At 46.1% G+C, this 19622-nt stretch overlaps 1 protein-coding gene across 1 annotated transcript in view; it reads left to right on the forward strand.

Annotated features, from left to right (window-relative positions):
- WNK4 (WNK lysine deficient protein kinase 4) overlaps positions 1-19622 on the forward strand; it is a 35087-nt gene that overhangs the window by 2517 nt on the left and 12948 nt on the right. The window contains exons 2-9 of the mRNA XM_066629215.1: positions 12901-13073; positions 13700-13920; positions 14225-14382; positions 15905-15993; positions 16974-17193; positions 17914-18247; positions 18967-19076; positions 19197-19261. Coding sequence (XP_066485312.1) covers positions 12901-13073; positions 13700-13920; positions 14225-14382; positions 15905-15993; positions 16974-17193; positions 17914-18247; positions 18967-19076; positions 19197-19261 — 1370 coding nt within the window. The remainder of the gene's footprint in view (positions 1-12900; positions 13074-13699; positions 13921-14224; positions 14383-15904; positions 15994-16973; positions 17194-17913; positions 18248-18966; positions 19077-19196; positions 19262-19622) is intronic.

Raw genomic sequence — 19622 nt, forward strand, 5'->3', positions numbered from 1 at the left:
TGTTTCCCTCAGTGCTCGGGGAGATGCGCCTGTGTTTGGGGTTGGAACAGGTGTTGGAAATGGTGACGGACTTTTCTTTTGTTTCCAAAACTGGTCCAAAAAAGTAAGACATTTTTTACAAGGAGAGTGTTTTGAAAAGTTTTCTCTGAGGATAAGGAGTAAAGGATCTTTCAGAGATTTAGAGCTAGAAAAAGTTTTCTCTGAGAATAGGGAATAAAGGTTCTTTCAGAGATTAAGAGCTAGAAAAAGTTTTCTCTGAGGATAGGGAGTAAAGGTTCTTTCAGAGATTTAGAGATAGAAAAATCCCAGGTACTTGCTTGTCCCAAGCACTTGGGAATTTTAAACTTTTTTTGCAGCTCTTTGCGGGGCCTCAGCGTTTCAAACATAGTTTTTCTGTAGTTTAAAATGGTATTCTGCATGATGGAATGTATTCTGTGAAATTTGAAAGCTTGCATACTTTGGCATTGAATGAAGATTCATTTTCTCTGCCCTATATGTCCTTTCCTTCAGTCTAGTAGGGCAGTCACCAATTATTGAACTAAACATTGTGTCTTCCATCACTTGGGCTTTCAGAGTGCTTCCTAAGACCTAAACATGATTTAAACAAGGGTGCACTCTTCACATTGGTCATTTGTATCAACAACTGCAATCCACTAGATATAGCAATCACAGATCAGGCTGGCTAGTGAAACTCAGGAGATGAAATTCTTTTTGCTTCCTCCTTGACTTCTTGGTTCACATTCTTCCAGTCTCCAAAATGTTGCCTGTCCAATCTCTACCAAGATAACACAGCCTCCTCCTTTTCTTCAGTTCTTAGTACAGTGTTCTCAGTTTTCCTCCATCCCATTTTTCCTCCCTTCTACTTCCTCTTTCCATCAGATTTTTGGCTCCACCCGCTCTTCCTTTAGGTTAATAAATCTGCTTCTCAGCTACTGAGCCATTCTCAATCCCTTGCCTGTTTTTTATTTCGTAGGTCTCTTTTCCACTCCTTTTCTCAGTGTTCAGTCTTTCTCCTTGCCCTGGACCATTTCCCGGTCCATTTCTAGCAACGGAACACAGCCTCTCCTGTTTCTAGATCCCATATGAGGTTTGTCCCAACCAAATTTTCCTTTACCTTTCCTCAGAGTTGCTGCAGGATTTCTCAATATGCTTTTGCTGATACCATCAGGTATCAGCGGATAGAATGTTTGCAAACATTACATGGCATCCCAACAGCTCTCTCAGTGGTCAGTGAGGTGGAGCTTGCAAGTGACAGCTATTATCAGTCTATCTAAAAATAAAAATATGGTATACTCAAAAATCTGATGAGAATGTGGAAGAACAAGGGTGTTGGCTGCAGTTTGAGCAAGTCTTCTTGATATCATGGCGAAAGGCCAAACTTGAAGTCTGTGTGCTTGCTTATATAGTGGGTCAGAACAAATGAGGCAAAACTAAGGCTGACATTTTGAAAATATATTAATAATAGTTTCATTCTGTTTATTCTGCTGGGTGACCAGCATTGATTGTCATTCAGTGGGCTCTGGAAACCTCTCTTCACCTCATTCATATGTTAATTGTTTGAACAGTAGAATAATTTTATACAATACATTATGGATGTTATTTTCCCAGAACGTTTGTTATCTACTCATCTTTGCGTTTTGTGGTGGGGATGGGCTGGGGGGTTTGAGGCCTTTCCATTGTGGCCTCAGTTTCAGAGGCTAACCCATTTTACTCTTTTACAGAGCAAGTAACAGAGTCCTAAGTCCTTCAGCACCTTAAGGACAAACAGTTTTATTGTGTCACAACCTTTGTGGACAAGAGTCTTCTTATCAGCAGAATATCCTGAAAGACTGAGATGTTCTCCCTCTATTTTCTGAATTTTGCCTTTTTTAAAAAGCTAGATTCCTGTTCATTTATTCTTTTGCATATGGTCTAACCACTTCATCCTATGCAGACAGTAAAAGACAAGGCATATACCCTGTTGAAGGATGAGCAAATGAGTGAGCCCCAGATAGCGTGACTGATATTATAATGGTCTGTAATATTGTTACCTGTGTTTTAGGTTAGAAGTTAGACTGTTTTAGGCCAAACCTGGAAGTAACCTAGAATGACAGAACATCACTTCTTGTCATCTAAAGCTCCCACCTAAAACTGCAGGAAGGTATATCCGTTATCCACAGTCCATCCTAGACAATGATACTTCTCTCATAAATTTGACCTCACTTGCAGACAGACTGCTAATCCAGAATGGGGACTCACACATAATGATGTCTGATGGAGGCATGAGATGGACAAAGCCCTGCAACGTCCAGATTCTAGCTCTGTCCTGTGTCCACTCAGCCTATATTATTAATATCCCAATCCTAACTTGCACTGGAAACAGGCAGACCAGTGGGCTTGCGCTGTATCCAGCACAAGTTTGGGACTGACTGCAAGGGGAAATGTTTCGCGCTGCAACAGCCCCAATGGGTCTACTCAGATCTGTGCCATCTGACAAGTTGGCGCAAATCTGAGCAGCCCAAGACTACCCTGGGCTGCCTGGGAATGGGGGCAGGATCCGGTGTAACCACTGGGTCCTGGCCCCGCCTCCTGCTCCCCACTCTCCTGCCCACGGTCCCACCCAGCTACCCATGGTCCCCCCTGCCACCCGCCCTTCCTCTGCCCTGAAACCCCTCCCTCCTGCCTCCTCCTCACCCGCTGCACACACCCCCAGACCCCTGCATCAGCTGAGCTCAGCTGATGCAACCCACTCTCTCCCTGGGGCCCATGACAGCATGGGGAGGCTGGCACACATCTGTGTGCCAGCCTATCTCCCAGAAGAGTGATGCAAAAGTGCTTTATGGCACTTTTGCAACACTCCTGGGCCGGTGCAAAGGATTTGCATCAGCCTAAGTGATGGTCAGGATTGCATCCTAAAGAGCCTAATAATATTAGGCTCACCATCAGTGGATCATTCAGCAGCTCATTCCCTTACCTTGAGGAGGCCTCTGTGACTGCCTCCCCATTGCAGGATGCAGTGCATGCTGCCTTGTTATGGCTGGAAAATTGGATAGGAATGGACCCTGGACCTCTTGCATTTTTTTTTTTTTTTTTTGCCTTTGGAGTCCACTTTTATATTTTCTTCCCTTCTATATACTCATATATTTATCAGCCAACTCAGGAGGACACATCCTGCATCTGATAAGTGGGCTTCAACACATTTATGATGACATAAAGTGGGGTAATCTTTAGATGCCATAGGACTCTTTTTTTGTGTTTTTACTCTATTGTGATTGTAAAATCCTTGGTAGTTTACTAGTTGGGAACTGGGCAATTCTTCTGGGTTCCAGAGAGAGAGAGAGAGAGAGAGAGAGAGAGAGAGAGAGAGAGAGAGAGAGATATGATACTTTAAATTCTGGTGGGAATTCTGGAGTCCATGTGCTGCCTTCCTTTCCTTTGCTGTGATTTCTTTCTACCAGTCACAAGAATAATAGAAAGGCACTCTGCTATACACATACTTCTTTCAGTGGCCCATATGTGCTACTGCATGTCTTTGGTGTATGTCTTGCACATGTCCTGAGATCTGCATTTTTAGCCTAGGGGTTCCAGCCGGACTGTTCAGGGTCAGAGGACAATAAAGCTTCTTCCACATCTTGCAGGTGGGATTTATTGCTGTCTAAAGTCCACCTCTATCCCCTGTGGCCTCAGCAGGGTCCAAGTCCTTATTTGCAAATAGGGATGGTTCCTCTGAAGTTGCTGGGGTGGGCACTGCCCTAGATGTGGCTAGATCTCAGTGGCTGTAGGCTGGGTAGAGTGCAGGATGACTGGGGGAGGGGAACTACCTGTTCTTTAGGCTCTTGTTTTGGGACTGTTTGGACATTTATGCTCTCTTCCCACATTCTATGATTACTGCCGTAGGCCTGTTACCCATGACAGGGGCTTTGATGAGTGTATGTAGGAGGACACAACCCCTTAGTCCTCATTCTGTACTGAAACAACTGCATATATTTTCCTAATTTATTCCTGCTTCCATTCCCTTTCTCTCCTGCCTTCCTTGTGTTAATATCTATAAGCCCCTCTCAGCACTGTCTGATTAGGTTTGAGATAAACATACGAACTCTTGTACAGAGTCAGACCATTGGTCCTATCTAGGGCAGTATTGTCTGAGTGGAAGGAAGATCTTTGCTAGCCTACAACCTGAGATTCTTGTATATGCAAATGCTAAAGCTCCCACAGAGCTATGGGGACATGGGTGAGACACAGACATGGATCTAGGGCAGTCCAGACTAATACATAGTAAAATTACTATGAGAGCTGATTTTGCCACCTGGCTGATGCTCCTTGGAAAGCTGCTCCAGAAGACCCTTGACTTTGGGGGGTTTTTCGAGAGGGTGTCAGGGCCTTCCACCAGAGGAAGAAAACCACGAAGACCTTGTTGAAGCAATGTTTCTTCCTTCCATTCCTTGAGATCCACTCAGGGCATTGAGAAAGAGGGGAGAAAAAGACAGGTGGGTGGCAGGGTCAACCTGCACTGCTCAACAGGTCTGATTTGGCCCAGAGTGCTGTTAGTTGGCAGCCTTTACATTATAAGTTGTCCTGGGGCTGGGAACCAGTGAAAAGCATTCACACAGAAAGATTGATGCCAGACTGTGGCTCTTCTTCCATCTCTAGCATTGCCCTTCAGTTTGCAGATGCTTTTTAGGGGGACAGCTAAAAATAAGGAACATTTATCAAGCTTTCCAAAGCCTGTTCTTAAAGCAGTTCTTGTGCTAGGGATCTGGCTATTGCATGAACACGGGATTTTATGTCACTTGTTCTCTTTAAAAAAAATAGCCGTGTCCTATTTTCTCCTGCAGTTGTTCATTATGTTACCTTTTAAAACATCTGTGGTTAGCAAACCTCAAACCTGAGCTGTAGGTACTGGCTTAGTTTGTGCCCTTCAAGCCCAGCCTCCCCATCCAAAAGTTCTACTTAGGTCTATTTCTGTTTCCCAGATGTGAGTTTCAAACAAGGTTTTATTAGATGGTCTTCTTTAGGATGGGGTGCGGGGAGAGAGGTGGCAAGTAGAATCTGGAGTGTCTAACAGATAAACAAATATAAATATTTAGATGCTGATTTTCTTTTAAGCTGTGAAGGGCAGAGGGGCCAGTGGGAACTGGGTGACCCTTTGGGGTTCTTTAGAGAAAGGGGAACAGAGTCAAGATGCAGAGTTTGGTGATCAGTATCAACAGGACAGAATGAGCATTTCAGAGTCATAAATGCAAGGGTGACTATTTTAGGTGCCACCAGTAGCATACTAAGAGTGGGGTGAGGCAGTTCGCTCCGGGCATCAAATCCACCTGACATGTCAAATGTGCCACTGAGCAGCCAGTAGACTGGTCCTCCCCTGGGGATCTCAGGGTGGAGGCTGGGTCTACCTGTGGTTTAGAACAACCTGCCCTGGATGCCAGCTACCCTAGGTACACCACTGGATGCCACTCTTGTGGAGGACTGGAACTGAGGTCAAAATTCATAGCTGCCAGCACAAAAACCTGGACACCAAGATTTTTTCAGCCCCGGCACAGAATCACATACCAGGTCAGGTGGCAATGGTAGTTTCTTATCTGACACCATAGCATAATATTTGGGGTTACATGCTCCTGTACTCCAGAGACTCATGCTTAGGGGATTCTCCAAGGAATGGGAAAATTTCTGTACCTGAAATGCTATTGTATGTCCTTGATGTTGCATTGAGACACAGGAAAGGAGAGCACAGGCACCTATGTACTGTATTGGGCAATTGGGACCACTCATATGGAGACACACAGTCCTCCTCCCCTGGATCTGGAATTTCTGTCTAGCTTGTTTCTGGCTACAGTTCCTTTTATTTTCTAACCTCTAGCCATTCTGTATGTAGTTCTGCCTTAATTCCAGTGTAGGCTTCACCTCACGCAGGAGAAGGTGAGGTGAGATTGTATGGATGAGGTATAGACAGTAGTTACTGTAATTCAGTTTTCAAAGCTCAATTTTCTGGGCTTTGTGTTTGCCTCAGAGTTGATTCCAGCAATGGAAAGCCTGCCCTTCCCAAACCAATGTTTTAATTTGAGTGCTTTAGTGGAGAGGGCAGGACTTCGCACATGATCACTTTGGTATATGTTAGTACTTCATGTCAGTCATCCAGGGCTGAGCCCTAGCACTCCAGATAGGTTTGGGGGATGGGCTCTCATCTGAGCTCAAAATTAATCTATGAGCAAATCCCACTTAATTCCATTTATCCTTCTTGGAATCTTTTCTGCGCCTTCTTTTGAAAAGTGCAGCTCTCTCAAGGCCTGCTAGAACTTGGCTGGGAAGGATAACTGTATGTGTGCTGTATGTTGAGGGTGTCACTCAAGGAGGGAGTCTCCTAGGCCTGGCATTCTTCATCCTGTCTAAGCCTGATTGATCTTTCACCCACCCTTCCCCTTAAAACTTGGTGGGTATCGCATTACCCAGGGTTGCAGCAAAAAGCATTGGGACAGTGCCAGGCAAGAGTGTTGGCTCTCCAGGCAGCTGTTCTTTGCACCCAGTGCCCTGGCTGAATGGGGGCTCTGTTTTAAGGTCTCCAGCTCGGTTTTAAGGTCTGTGGGGTCATGCTGTAACCTCCCATCCCCAGGGTCCTTGAGTTTAAGAGGCTGTTCATGTGTTGTCTGTTTCTGTGTGCTCAGAAGGAAATGGGGAGTTTGCAAGGAGGAAGTGTGAGAGAAATTGGGGGAACAGTGGGGCCCCTGAAAGTCAACATGGTCCTCAAGAAAGAGAATGGGAGCTGGTGCCTCTGTGGCAGCCTCAGATAAGTCACTTTCTCAAAGTGGTTTGATTCTGCCAGACTGTAAAATGAAAATACTGCAATAGGGTCTGTGACACTGGGTGGCTGTGAGGGCAAGGCACAGGAAAGATTGTAGAGCATTTTGCAGATTGAGAGTGCTGTGGGCATGGGAAGGCACAACGATGCCAGTCCCTTGCACGGGGGTATGGAGGATAGCTGCTTTGTCAGCAGCTTGGATGACTGATGAATCCTAGTGAATCCTGCCTTGTTGGAGTAGGTGATCCTGAAAGAGAGCCCAAAGTGATCTCATCCCAGAGCTGACAGATACTACTTCTAAGATGCCTGCCAGTTCGAGCAACTCCCAGGCAGCAGATTTGGGCAAGGTCAGTAGCTCATGCCAGAGCACATGCATTGCATGTACAACATGCTCAGGTTCAGTCGCTTGCATCTCAAGTTAAAAATATTTCAAGCAGCAAGTTGGGAAAGGCTGTCTGCCTGAGGCCCTAGGGAACCACTAATAGGCTAGGGAGACAATAAGTCAGCTTCTGGTTGGGGCTCTGGAGCTGGCATAAATTTAGAAGCAGGATCCACGTGGTATCTTCGTTTGTGTGTGGTTGATGATGGGGTACGTGACTTTCTGGGGGTAGGAGGGGAGACCAGGAACCTTCTTAGATGGGAGCAGGCACTGCATGCCAAACTAGTTCTTTGAGTCAAAAGAAGATGGAGAGGCCTAGCACAGCCTTGTGGAAAATGAGCCTTAGTCTGCATCCTATACAGTACACACTTTCCTGATGTAAGCCTAATTGCACACAATGGGACTTACTTCTGAGCAGATATGTCTAAGACTGTGCTGCTTCTCACATTGGTTGCCACAGCTAGAATATGGCCCCTGGGATTTCAGGGCAGCATACAAATAGGGCAAAGGTTTGAGGGAGGGGGAGAGCAGGCACGTCCGCTGATTCACGTTACAAAGCAGAGGGCAGTCTGATTTTGAACCAAAGCAAGCTCTGAACTGAGTAAAAAAAAATCACAGCCCATTCCCACCCATGCCTTTGTGTGACCTGCCCTCTGCCCTGGTTAAACAGGATTGCTTGGGAAATCTTGGACACCTTAAAGGAATAGATCTCCAAGGCTAGGGGACCCACATGTCTGGGTCGTCTGCTCCACACCTTCCTTCCAAGGGGCAAGTGGCCTAAGATGGGACTGGCTAGACTCATGAATCACAAATCATAGGAATCTGAATGACATCAGAAAACAATTAGTTGTTCCCTTTAAGAAGAGATTACAATCTAATCTAATAGATTCTGGCAAGTTTGTCTGGTAGCGGGATACTGGTTAGTTTACTTCATTTTAGTTTACTTTATTTACTGGTTTGTTTACTTCTTTAGTTTACTGTGGTAGGTGAGTTCCAGGGCACAGTGTGACACAGAAGCTGCCACCTCTGGCCGGGAGTCTGTTACCCCCATTCCAGATGTGTGAAGGAAGGCTGTGGTGAAAGAAGAGCACTTTGCTCAAGGCCAGAGGCTCTCATGTTCCAGTGTTGAGCCCTAGTTCAAATTAGAGATTGGAAGTTCCTTCCATCCTTCCTTTCTTTGAGCTGAGGCTTCACACCAAAATCTGTTTTTCTTGCTGGAGACCAGCCTATGTGCTCAAGAGTGTCTTAGAGCAGGGTTTCTCAACCATTGGTACGGGTACCACCAGTGGTACTTGAGGTGGTGTCTGATGGTACTTGTGGGACCCCTGGACACCAGCCACCCACCAGCAAGACCAGTGACTCGCAATAAACAGCAGTAGAAGGTTTGGCTTGGCAGGCAGAGCTCAAAAGCATGCATCAAAAAAACCCTCCTGTCCACCTTGAGCCACTAGTGTTTATTGCAACATATCTGGCCTCCCAACCCAGAAGTAACTGATGATGACATCATCGCCAGTTACTTCTGGTGGTACTTCTAGTAGGTAGACCATGCGAAGTGGTATGGCAGGGGACAAATGTTGAGAAACATTGTCTTAGAGCAGCAGAAAGTTTTCCCTCTCGGCTTGGTCACTAGAACTTATTCTTCATACATCTGGGCTTAGCAAGCAGTGTTTCCAGGTTAGATGATATTGCTTCCTGGCTGGCTTGAGTCCTGGCGCTGCTTGCTGTAAGGTAAACATTACTTCCATTACACTGAGCTCATTGGAGCCCCTTATTTGGAAGTGCGAGCCTGGAGGTGTTCTAAATTCACATTGGTGTGCAGACACAAAATCAGACTTCCGAAGCAAGCTCTGGCTTTTTCTATAGCACATTCCAGGCACAGTAGAGTCAACTGGACCTAATAAAAAAGGGCTCCGGGGGGGGGGGGAGGAGAGAGAGAATGAGGTCCTTCTGGTGGTTCAAGGCAACCACCATCAAGCTCACAGAGCAAGTTTTCTGTGGCAAATTTGCCCCTCAGCAGCGATCATGCCTTGTGCAACCTGCAGGGGCTCTTTTTGCTCTAAATGCTCGGTTTCTGAAGTCATTCTGGCCTGTGTCTCTTCCCCCTCCCCTTTCCGGGTTGTGCACAATGAAGCTTTCACAGTGGCTGACAGCACACAGCTGCATCTGTAGCAAGCCTTCATAAACACCCCGAAGTGTAAAAATATGATCCACCCCCAACTCCACCACAGAGGTCCTGGCCAATGGGGAAGCGAGGCGGTTCCCACAGGCACGTGGAGGCAGCGTGGCTCAACAGGAGGGCACCTGGCCACCGCAGACATCAGCTCCCTCGGAAAATTGCCACTTTTAAATACATCGAGTTCATTTTTCCTGCTGAGCTCATTTTGGGATGGTGGGAGGCATGAGCTGCTGTGTTTGTTTGCAATGCTCGTATTCCCGCTTGCTCTCTCAGGCACACGTACTCTCACATTCACTTTAGGAGGCTTCTTTTCACAGCCAGTTCCTCCAAGTCAAATGGCCTCCTCTGTTCCAGCGGCAACCGGCTGGAGCAGCAAGCTCGGTGGCGGCAGTGGTTTTGGCACCTGCCCAGCTGGGGTCCAATTCTGGCTTGGCAGGAGAGAGAACTGGATCCTTGCCATTGCCCTTCACGAATAGCTGCCTCCCCCTCCCCCCTCGGTGCACCTATTTCAGAGAGAGGCCAGCTGCACCACACGAGGCAGCAGCAATTAGAGAGAACATGGTGTGCGAGTGAGGAGGGTTATGGAGGTTGGCTAGGCCATTACCACCACCACCCCAAACCCACATCCTTCCCAAGGCATTGCTGCTGGGGGCTCACCTTCAGTGGCTGCAAAATGAAGTCAGGCACCTGGCTCATCACCCCTCCTTAGGCTTCCTAGAATTCACTCCCCTTCCAAGAGCTGCAAAATGAAGTCAGTGACTTGGCATTTGATTAGTTCTTCCCTGTCCCTGGACTATATACCTCTTGGCCTTGTTCACTGCTGTCTGTCAGAACTGAGAGGGAGCTAGCACAACTTGGGGAGGCTCATTGCTGGAGATGTGTAAGAACGTGGTGATGATGGAGCAGCTGGGAAGGACATTTTACGGTGCTGTTTTGCTCTTTGGCTGTGAAAAGCTGCATTCATCCTTTTTGCAGCTGACATTCATGGAATCAAACTTAGAGGAAATTGGGCTGAAGCACCCCTCTAGCTCCCCTTCTCTACAATTGGAAGTGAGGATGCAGTTGTAACAGGGACATGGGCCGGTGCAAGTCCCTTGCTCCAGCCCAAGAGTGTCACAAAAGTGCCGTTGATCACTTTTGCACCACTCTCCTGGGAGTTGGGCCAGCGCACAGGCGTGCAACAGACTTCCCACGGGGACAGGATGAGTTGTGCCAGCTGAGCTTGGCCAGCACAGGGGTTAGGGGGAGTGTGGTGAGGGCAGGGAGGAGGTTGGAGGGAGGCGTTCTGGGGCAGGGAAGGGCAGGCTAAAGGTGTTCCTGGGGGCGGACAGGTGGGGAGTGGGAGGCAGAGCCAGGATCCAGCGGTTATGCCAAATCCTGAACCCTGTTCCCGGGCAGCAGCGTTTGAGAGGTGGCTCAGATCTGAGTAGACTCATTGGGTCTACTGCAGTGCAGCACAGGGTAAGGAGAAGCAATTCCCCTTTTTTCAGGCTGTGCTGCTTTCGGCCCCAAACTTCACTGGATACAGTGCAGGCCTGCCTGTTCCAGCGCAAGTTAGGATTAGGCTGTGAATTAATCAGGGACCCCCCCCTCCCCAAAAAAGGCAATAAACGTGATGGTTGGATCTGTTGGAGAGTGCATCTTTCCCTGCCTTTTTTTTTTTAAAAATGGTTGAAACGACCAGTGTTCCCTCAGGGACTGCAATTCTGGTACTTGGAAGGAAGGTTGGTATAAACCAGGCAGTGCCAGATCCCAGGAGGCCGACACGCTCTCTGTCCAACACACATGCTCTTGTGACAAGCTCTGAATATATGGCAGCCTGCTACAGAATAAAATGAGCCCTCCCCCCATGAAGCCCTATGTTACTGAGAGAAAGACTGGGAAGAGAGATAGGTGTTAAATGTCTGACACCCCCCTTCCTCTCACTTGACCAGATTGATCCCCAACATCTTATCTCCCCTGTCCATAATTGTAATAGGCTTGTTCCTTCCTCTCCCCAAATCATTCAATACTGAATTTCCAAGGCACGTTACAACAATGTAATGTTGTAATTACAACAGAGAGCAATTAAAACTAAAATTAGCAGCAAGTATAAAATATAGTGCAGATCAGAAAAGAAGTTAAAATGCATATTTGGGTAATGGCTGATTATGAAGAGCACAACATGTTTAAAATGCATAAATCAGTAGCTTTCAATAAAAAAATAACCTAAATACATAGCAGGAGTAACCTGAAGCAATAAGAATTAAGGGACAATACGTATTATTTTTTACTATTTGTTTAAAGTGCAGCCAGCATACAATAACCTATAATTACCGCTAGGGGGCATTACTAATGTGTGGATGTGTATTTTTCCTGTCTGACAAATGGCAGTTTTCACTGCAAAAGCAGCACGGAGGGTAGGAGTTACCTTCCTTTTCCCCATGCTGTAGTTTCAATCTAGAAGTGACCAGCTGTTATTTCCAAAATGTTTAATGTTCATGTCCATTATCACATCTGGTTTGGCCCTAAACCAGGGTCTACATATGCAGCAGAATGAGACAGTAATGAGGTGGCAGAATGGAGTGTGGCACTTGGAATGGTAAATGAGTATACTACTTAAAGGTACTCCTCCAAGTAAAACAGCTCCCCGCAAATAGACAAGGAGCAAGTAATGTTCCAGCTCAGCTTTGTCCCTTCTGTGCTGGTTTTCTATTTGCATGGAGTCTCTAAAATGAAGGAACATTTTAAAAAATGTAATCTCCTACCTGCAGGCTGGAATGGTGCAGTCCATTCTAGCTCCTCAGTATTCCACCTCATGATTCAGCTGCATTTATAGATCAGGCCTAAATCTCTGTTCCTTCTCCTGTTCCCCCCTCCCCCCCAGTTTCCATCAGTTCATTCTCAGTGAATAGGAAGAAAAGATTGGTGTGCCCATGAGATGGGTAAGGCTGTGTCTGCCTTGAAGAAGTTGTTGTCAGTTTGTTGTCAGTTGTTGTCAGTTATGAACGAAACGTAGGGGGAGCATTTATTAAATTCTCCTCATTTGAGTTCTCTTCCACTAATAGAAATGCAGAATTTTTAAACAGACCATAATTAGTGAAAGCTACTTGATGTAAAACATGTAAAACAAAAGAAAAACTGGCTATAATTCTTTGAAAGGTAGCACTAGTAGCATAACTAGAGGGGGTGCAAAGCACTAAGTTTTGCACAGTGCCTCACTATAGCATGCAAGCAACCCCTCCCCTCCCCTTTGGGGCCATTCTGGGTCACTAGAGCAAAACGGAGGCATCACCTCCATTTTCCTCTAGCAACCCAGAGGCTTTGCAGGGGAGTGAGAGGGGCTGCTTACATGCAGTGGTGAGGCACTGTGCAAAACTGGGGTAACAAGAGTGTCTTAAATTTTGTAAGTGTTAAAGGGTTATTAAAATAACCCCTCAAAACTTATCTTTTGAAATGAAAATTGAGGCTTTTTAGGTTTTGACATTTCAGATTTGAATTTTAAAAGCTCACTAGATTTGTGTGAATTTGGCTATGTTAAAGATGGTTGCGTGGCTCTTATGCTTCCTTCTTCTTCCTCTCTCTTTTTAGACACGGAAACTGTCCAAAGTGGAGAGACAGCGCTTCAGTGAGGAGGTGGAAATGCTAAAAGGACTCCAGCACCCTAATATAGTCCGCTTCTATGATTCATGGAAATCTTCTGTCAAAGGGCAGGTCTGCATTGTGCTGGTCACAGAACTCATGACATCTGGCACCCTCAAAACGTGAGTATGGAACCCACTGGGTAATGGTGGTTAGAAGAAAGTGGGGCCCCCATAACTATTGTCTCCAAACAACAATGTGTAGTAATCTGTCATGTGTTACTAGGCCCTTAGTGTTGGATTGGATAATGGTAGCAGTACCCTTGAGCCCCAAGTCCTCATATGGAAAGGGGACGGCCTAGCCTAATCTTGCAAGTGGGAATAACCCACTTCCTCCTTTCTGACATTTCAGCAGGGATGTTCTGTTGATTTCTACCTGATGGCCTGACAGCAGAACTTGGAAAGAGAACAGGGCATTTGTCACTCAGTTAAAGCTGCACCTTTAAAGTCCAATGCAGAAACCGTTTTGCTTCTTGATTTCTGCAAGGGGAGGTAGTGGCATCCTATATCTTAGCTGTAGGTTTGGCACAGTGAGTGCCAGCAGCGGGCATGGAATCTGGGTTGATCATTTTTCGCATCTATTGTTGGAACAGTCTGTAATAGAAAATAATTCAAGGCAGCAAAGAGGTATTTCTTAGAATCATGTTATGGGATCCAAACCCTTACTTTGTCCTGTTCCTCAATGGTGGGACCTACATCTGGTGGTTATTGTAGAGTGGCCTGAGTCTGACGCCACCCTCTTTTTATAGATACCTGAAACGCTTCAAGGAGATGAAGCTGAAGGTGCTCCAGCGCTGGAGTAGGCAGATCCTGCGGGGGCTGCATTTCCTGCACACGCGCTCTCCCCCAATCATCCACCGTGATCTGAAGTGTGACAATGTCTTCATCACGGGTCCCACTGGCTCAGTCAAAATCGGGGATCTTGGTCTGGCCACGCTGAAGCGTGCATCATTTGCCAAGAGTGTCATAGGTACTTTGATGGATTGAGAGTGGGTTGAATGGAAATACTGTTGTGGAGGCATTAAATACTGATAATCTTAGGGGGCATGCTGGGCTCTAGCTCTTTATTGCTGAAACCTGCACCTTAAAGTGTGACCTGGAAATTCTTGGAAGCCTGTTTGCATACTGTGATGTGCGTAATGGAATGTCTACACTACGTCATTAGCGGAACCTATTGCAGGTCAAGGGAGTAGTGGGAGGAACTGGTGGTTGATAGTTATACAGTATGTTTTGCTAAAGTCTTGGCTTAAAGCCCTTCCTTTCCCCTCTCCCAGGAACACCAGAATTCATGGCTCCAGAGATGTATGAGGAGAAGTATGACGAAGCTGTAGATGTTTATGCCTTTGGCATGTGCATGCTGGAGATGGCAACCTCAGAGTACCCCTACTCGGAATGCCAGAATGCAGCTCAGATCTATCGCAAAGTCACCTCGGTGAGAGCACCACCCCTATTTTCACAGGAAGCTTGGGCTGACCCCTTTCTCTTACCAGTTGTGGCTCCATCCCTTCCAGTGTTGTCATTTGTCATAAAGGGGGGGGGGGCTGTAATGTTGTGTAAGGGTGGGAGTTGCACAGATAAGGAGCAGCCACAAAGAATGCCTCTCCACACTCCTATGTGCTGGGGGATGTTTACACAAACTTGCACGTACTTGCATAATGCAATGTTCCAGTATCTGGAATTGTTTGTTGTTTCTCTGAGTTTAGAAGGAGAAAGGATATGAATTTTGCGGTAGGCTTTGAGGGCCAATGAAAAATAGCCACAGGAGTATGTCAGGTTGTTGCTGAATCCCACATAGATACAACTGTTGGGAAAGGAGCCTTATCCAACCCAAATTTGGCCAACTTAGATATGACATTAAGGGCGCAATCCTAACCAACTTTTCAGCACTGACATAGCTGTGCCAGTGCGGCATGTGCTGCATCCGGCAGTTGGGGGGCAGTCATGGAGACCTCCTCAAGGTAAAGCAATGTTTGTTCCCTTACCTCGAAGTTGCATTGCCCTTATGTCAGTGTGAGAACATGGGTTAGGGTTGCGCCCTAAATTTATCATCCTCTAATTTGGAAGTTACTTTCAAATAAAAATATAGGAACCTGTGTGTGTATCAGGACTACAACATGGGTGGGTGGGGGGGTTTAACCCTTTACACCTTGCAGCTTACCTGGTTACCTCCTCTCATCTGCTATCAATTCCCCAAGGTGTTATTAAAACAAGTGACAAGTTTAAGGAAAATTTTGAGCAAGAAGACAGCATTGAAATAAGAATTAAAAATCTCTTACCTCTAAGCCCAACCCAGATTGGGCTTCCATACAACTTCTAAAGCAAACTAGGTGATGACGCATTTGACATATCTTTGGCCTTAACTTACAACCTTTCTCACTGTTGCAAGCTGTTCTCCAACACCATAAGCACCAGACACTCATGTTTTTCTTTGTTTTAAGAGGCTAGAAAATGTTATATGACAAGTACTCTGCTGGTTTGCTGTGGAATAATCACAGTCGTGTTTCAAATCTTCCTGGTAGGCTGCCAGCGTGGGTGTGTTTGGGCACTGTGTATTTTAGCACTTTGGTTTTGTTATAACAATAGAGGTGTTGCAAAGAATCAAGTTTGCCTAGAACTCATAGTTTCCTACTTAGTGATCCTATTCCTTATATCCAGATGACTGGATCATCCATGCTTAGTCAGTAGTAGAGGTAAAAATGCACATGCTCCTGTTATTCAAAACAGTTCTGGCTCTCAGTCTGTCTCAGTTAAAGCCCTACTGATGGGTAGCAGAGAAGGATGTGAAAACACAACCAATACATCTTTTCTTTAGGGCTGGGCTGCTGGGGTGTCTGTAGACCAAGGGTTTTTCCTGGGGAACAGTGAGCTTGCAAGCCCCCAGCTGCCCCAGTTTCTGCCCACCTCCCACTCCCTGGCCCTGTCTGAGCCAGCCCCTCTGTCACTTCTTGTCACAGGGCATGAAGCCCAACAGTTTCTACAAGGTGAAGGTGCCTGAACTGAAGGAGATCATTGAGGGCTGCATCCGGATGAACAAGAATGAGAGGTAGGGCACAGCACAGCCTCTAGCATGGCCTGAAGTCTGCTACAGCTGTGCACTTTGGAGTAAATTATGCAGGTAATATATTTTGCATAATTTATTCAGATTTTCAATGTTTAGATTCTTCTTTTCTTAAAATTCCAGAATATTTTGGCAAAAAGACAAAAAAAGCCTTGAGTTGGTATGGGGTAGGAACTAGGAGCCACATGTGGAGTGGGAGAAGGGAATATAGAAGCCTGACCCTGACAATTGGAAACCCTATCCCGGCATCCTTATTTGTTATGTCATGCTTCAGAGAAGGGTATGACACATACCCTTTGCTCTTTGTCTCTTTGCTTTTTTTTAATTACACACATCACTTTTACTTTTAGGTGATTACATTTTCAATATTAATTGCTTATGAACTTCTGCCATCACCCTAGGGCAGTGGTTCCCAAACTTTTTCGACTGGCAGCTCCCTTGACCTACTGGGCCATTGGCTGCCACTCTCCATTAGGGCTACAATCCTATACATTGTACAGGGCAGTGGGTTTTCCAAGAGAGTTTCTCTGCTCTCCTGGCTGGTTTCTGTGCCTCCCGAGGGAGCCACAGCTCACAGTTTGGGAACCACTGCCTTAGGGGCTAGAAAGTTTAATAGGAAGACTGAGATTGTTGGGGAAAAGCAAGGGGGCAGCATCAATAACTTAAAAAAAACTAGAATAGAAGGCAAATTCCACAATAGTTCAGATTTGTTATTTTAAATCACAGCCTCATAGAAAATCACATACATCAGATATTCATGAATATATTTGCTTATCTCTGAAGAGGATTTTAGGAAGCAAAATTTTAATAAGCACATCCGTGCAATGGGAGCACTTCTGTGCCTGTGTACTAATCAGTTTCCCAGGCAATACACCCCCTTGGATCTGATAGGGTTCACTCTCTATCACCCTCTTACCTTAGTTCTGCAGTCTGATTTCTAATCATTCTGCCTGCTCTCCTTATAGATACACCATCCAGGATCTTTTAGATCACTCCTTCTTCCAGGAGGACACGGGAGTCCATGTGGAGCTGGCTGAAGAGGATGATGGAGTGAAGTCCAACCTGAAGCTTTGGCTTCGGATGGATGACACCAAAAAGCTGCATGGGAAGTACAAGGACAACAATGCCCTGGAGTTTCGTTTTGAGCTCTATAAGGACGTGGCTGAGGAGGTTGCCCAGGAAATGGTACATCTTTCTATGATTTACTGGAGTGGGGTTGGGAGATGGGTGAGGAGGACTGCAGGGTGCTTAGGAATTTGAAGAAGCTTGTGGACAGGGAAGTGGGGGAAGGGTGGTAGATTAATTGGAAAAATGGAAAGTGCCAAGGCTCAAGGGAGCCTGATAACTAGAACCTGAAGTCAGTAAGTGAACCTGATTGGTGGGGTACTTAGGACAGACAAAAAGAAGCACAGACCACCTTATTAATTTCACACAGAGTGTATAATGGAATTTAGGGGGTGCAAGATGCAGTGATGGGCTACTGGCTTGGATGGTTTTAAAAGGGAATTGGACACTCTGATGGAAAATGGATCTATCAATGGCTTCTAAGTCATGTTGGCTATGCCTTAGCTGCAGGTTCAGGGGCATTATGCCCCTGAATGCCAGTTACAGGGGAGTCTTCTCTCCTGCTTCTAGGCTTCCCAGAAGTTGCTGGTAGGTCACTGTGGAAAACTGAATGCTGTACTAGGTGAACTTCTAATTCAACAGGCTTTTCTTCTGCAAATCTTGATCAATAAAGAGAAAAGATAACACAGGTCTTGGCTTTGAGGGTTCTAGTACCTCTCTGTGCTGTGAAGCTGGCTGCCTGAGTGTGCTCAGGTGGCCTTGTGCTTGACCAGACAAGGTGCACAAACTTGCCCAACATTCCTTTCTAATCTCCGTCTTTTCTACCCCCTTCTCCCACAGGTGGTCTTGGGCTTTGTATGTGAGGCAGACTATAAGCTGGTGGCCAAAGCAGTCCGTGAGCGTGTGCTGGCCATCAAACGCCAGCGTGAAAAGGCAAGGCGGGCTCAAGAGGAGCAGAAACGGCATGAACAGGCATCAACATCATCTCCAGATATCTTGCGCATGTTGGAGCTGGATTCCCCTCCGCTTCTCAGCCCAGCTCAGCTATCTGCACCTGCTACGCCTGGATCTGGGGACTCAGCGCTTGGTCCAACCTTTCCCCCAGAACCAGAGGAGCCTGAGGTTGACCAGCACCAACCCTTTTTGTACCGGCATGGCTATTCTTCTGCCACGTGTATGTGTAATAGCTCTCTCTCCTGAGAAACTTCCCTCCATCTTAGCATAGTACCAAGGTCCCCCTTGTTTCTGTGGGGGATTTGTTCCCACTGCCCTACGTGAAACTGATGAGTTATGAGTGATGGAGGCAACAGGAGGTGACCGGAGGAATTTGGGAACTGCAGATAACTGGAACCAAGTCTACAGATACGGGGGTCGGGGGCTGCTTTGCCATGAGCAATACTTTGCCATGGCAATAATTTGCCATGAGCCAGGCTGTATGTGTTTCCTGTGTTCACAGTCATATTGCAATATTGTGAAATTTGGGTTGACAGTAGATTTGAGTATCCTGAGTACTCAGCTTGAATTTTTTTTGAAGAAAATTTTTTGAAGAAAACTGTGGAGGTAAAGCTACAAAATTTGAGGGCAACATCTGATGAAAATTCAGAAACCAGAGGGCTATCTGAGCACGACTTCCAGCTCAGATGTGGACATTTGGTGCTTGACTTTCTTCATGGCTAGTGAAAGCAGATCAAATAATCATGACTACCAGAGAAATTTTTTGCCACTTTTTCAAGCTGATCCCAAGTGAACTTCCATGTTTTACCTTTGCTGAGATGCTGGGACAAAGTTATCAGTGAGCTGGGCAGGTTGTGGGGCCATCAAATTGGACATCAAGTCTCCTGATCTTTTAAAATGGATCTTTTACATCCATCCTTTTTCTGTCTTTTTTCGTAGCTGACTGTGAAACTGATGGATACCTGAGTTCCTCTGGATTTGTGGAGTTTCCCAATGTGCCTCAGAGTCTCCTCATCCCAGCAACCACCCTTGAGCATTCCTTTGCTTCAGTGAGTGGCAGTGCTATCCCTTGTACAGACAGCCATATTGAAAGAGGCACATACATTTGGAGTTGGGGAAGGCTAGAATTGGCCTTGTAACTTTATTTGGATTGTTCTTTACATCCACAGAGCATTGCTGTGAGCCATAACCCAGTCTCAGTCTCCACCAGTGACTTCTCCTCCCCTGTGGACAGGTAAGAATGGTGTAGCTGGATAGCTGCTGAGGGCTTTTCTGCAGGCTTGGGGTTATTCAGGAATGTGTGCTGTTTGCAAGCACTTTATTATTCTCCCACCCACACCCCCATTCCATTCCCTACAGTGCTCACACCCTGGAATTTTTATGTTTGTTTGTTCATGTTTGTTTAACTCTTGTGAGGATATCCTGTCATTTCACTGGGATAGGGTAGAATGAATATGATGGGACACTCTACCCTCCTTCTTAAAGATGAATCCAGACTCTTTCCCTCTCCTCTCTCTGAGCAGGAGTAACATTTGTTAAACTAAAGTAATTCTTTGTTGCCTAAGCAAAAGGGCAGCACAGACAGGCAATAAGAC

This window comes from Tiliqua scincoides, chromosome 5, assembly GCF_035046505.1.
Source record: "Tiliqua scincoides isolate rTilSci1 chromosome 5, rTilSci1.hap2, whole genome shotgun sequence".
In the NCBI taxonomy this organism is placed as follows: Eukaryota; Metazoa; Chordata; class Lepidosauria; order Squamata; family Scincidae; genus Tiliqua; species Tiliqua scincoides.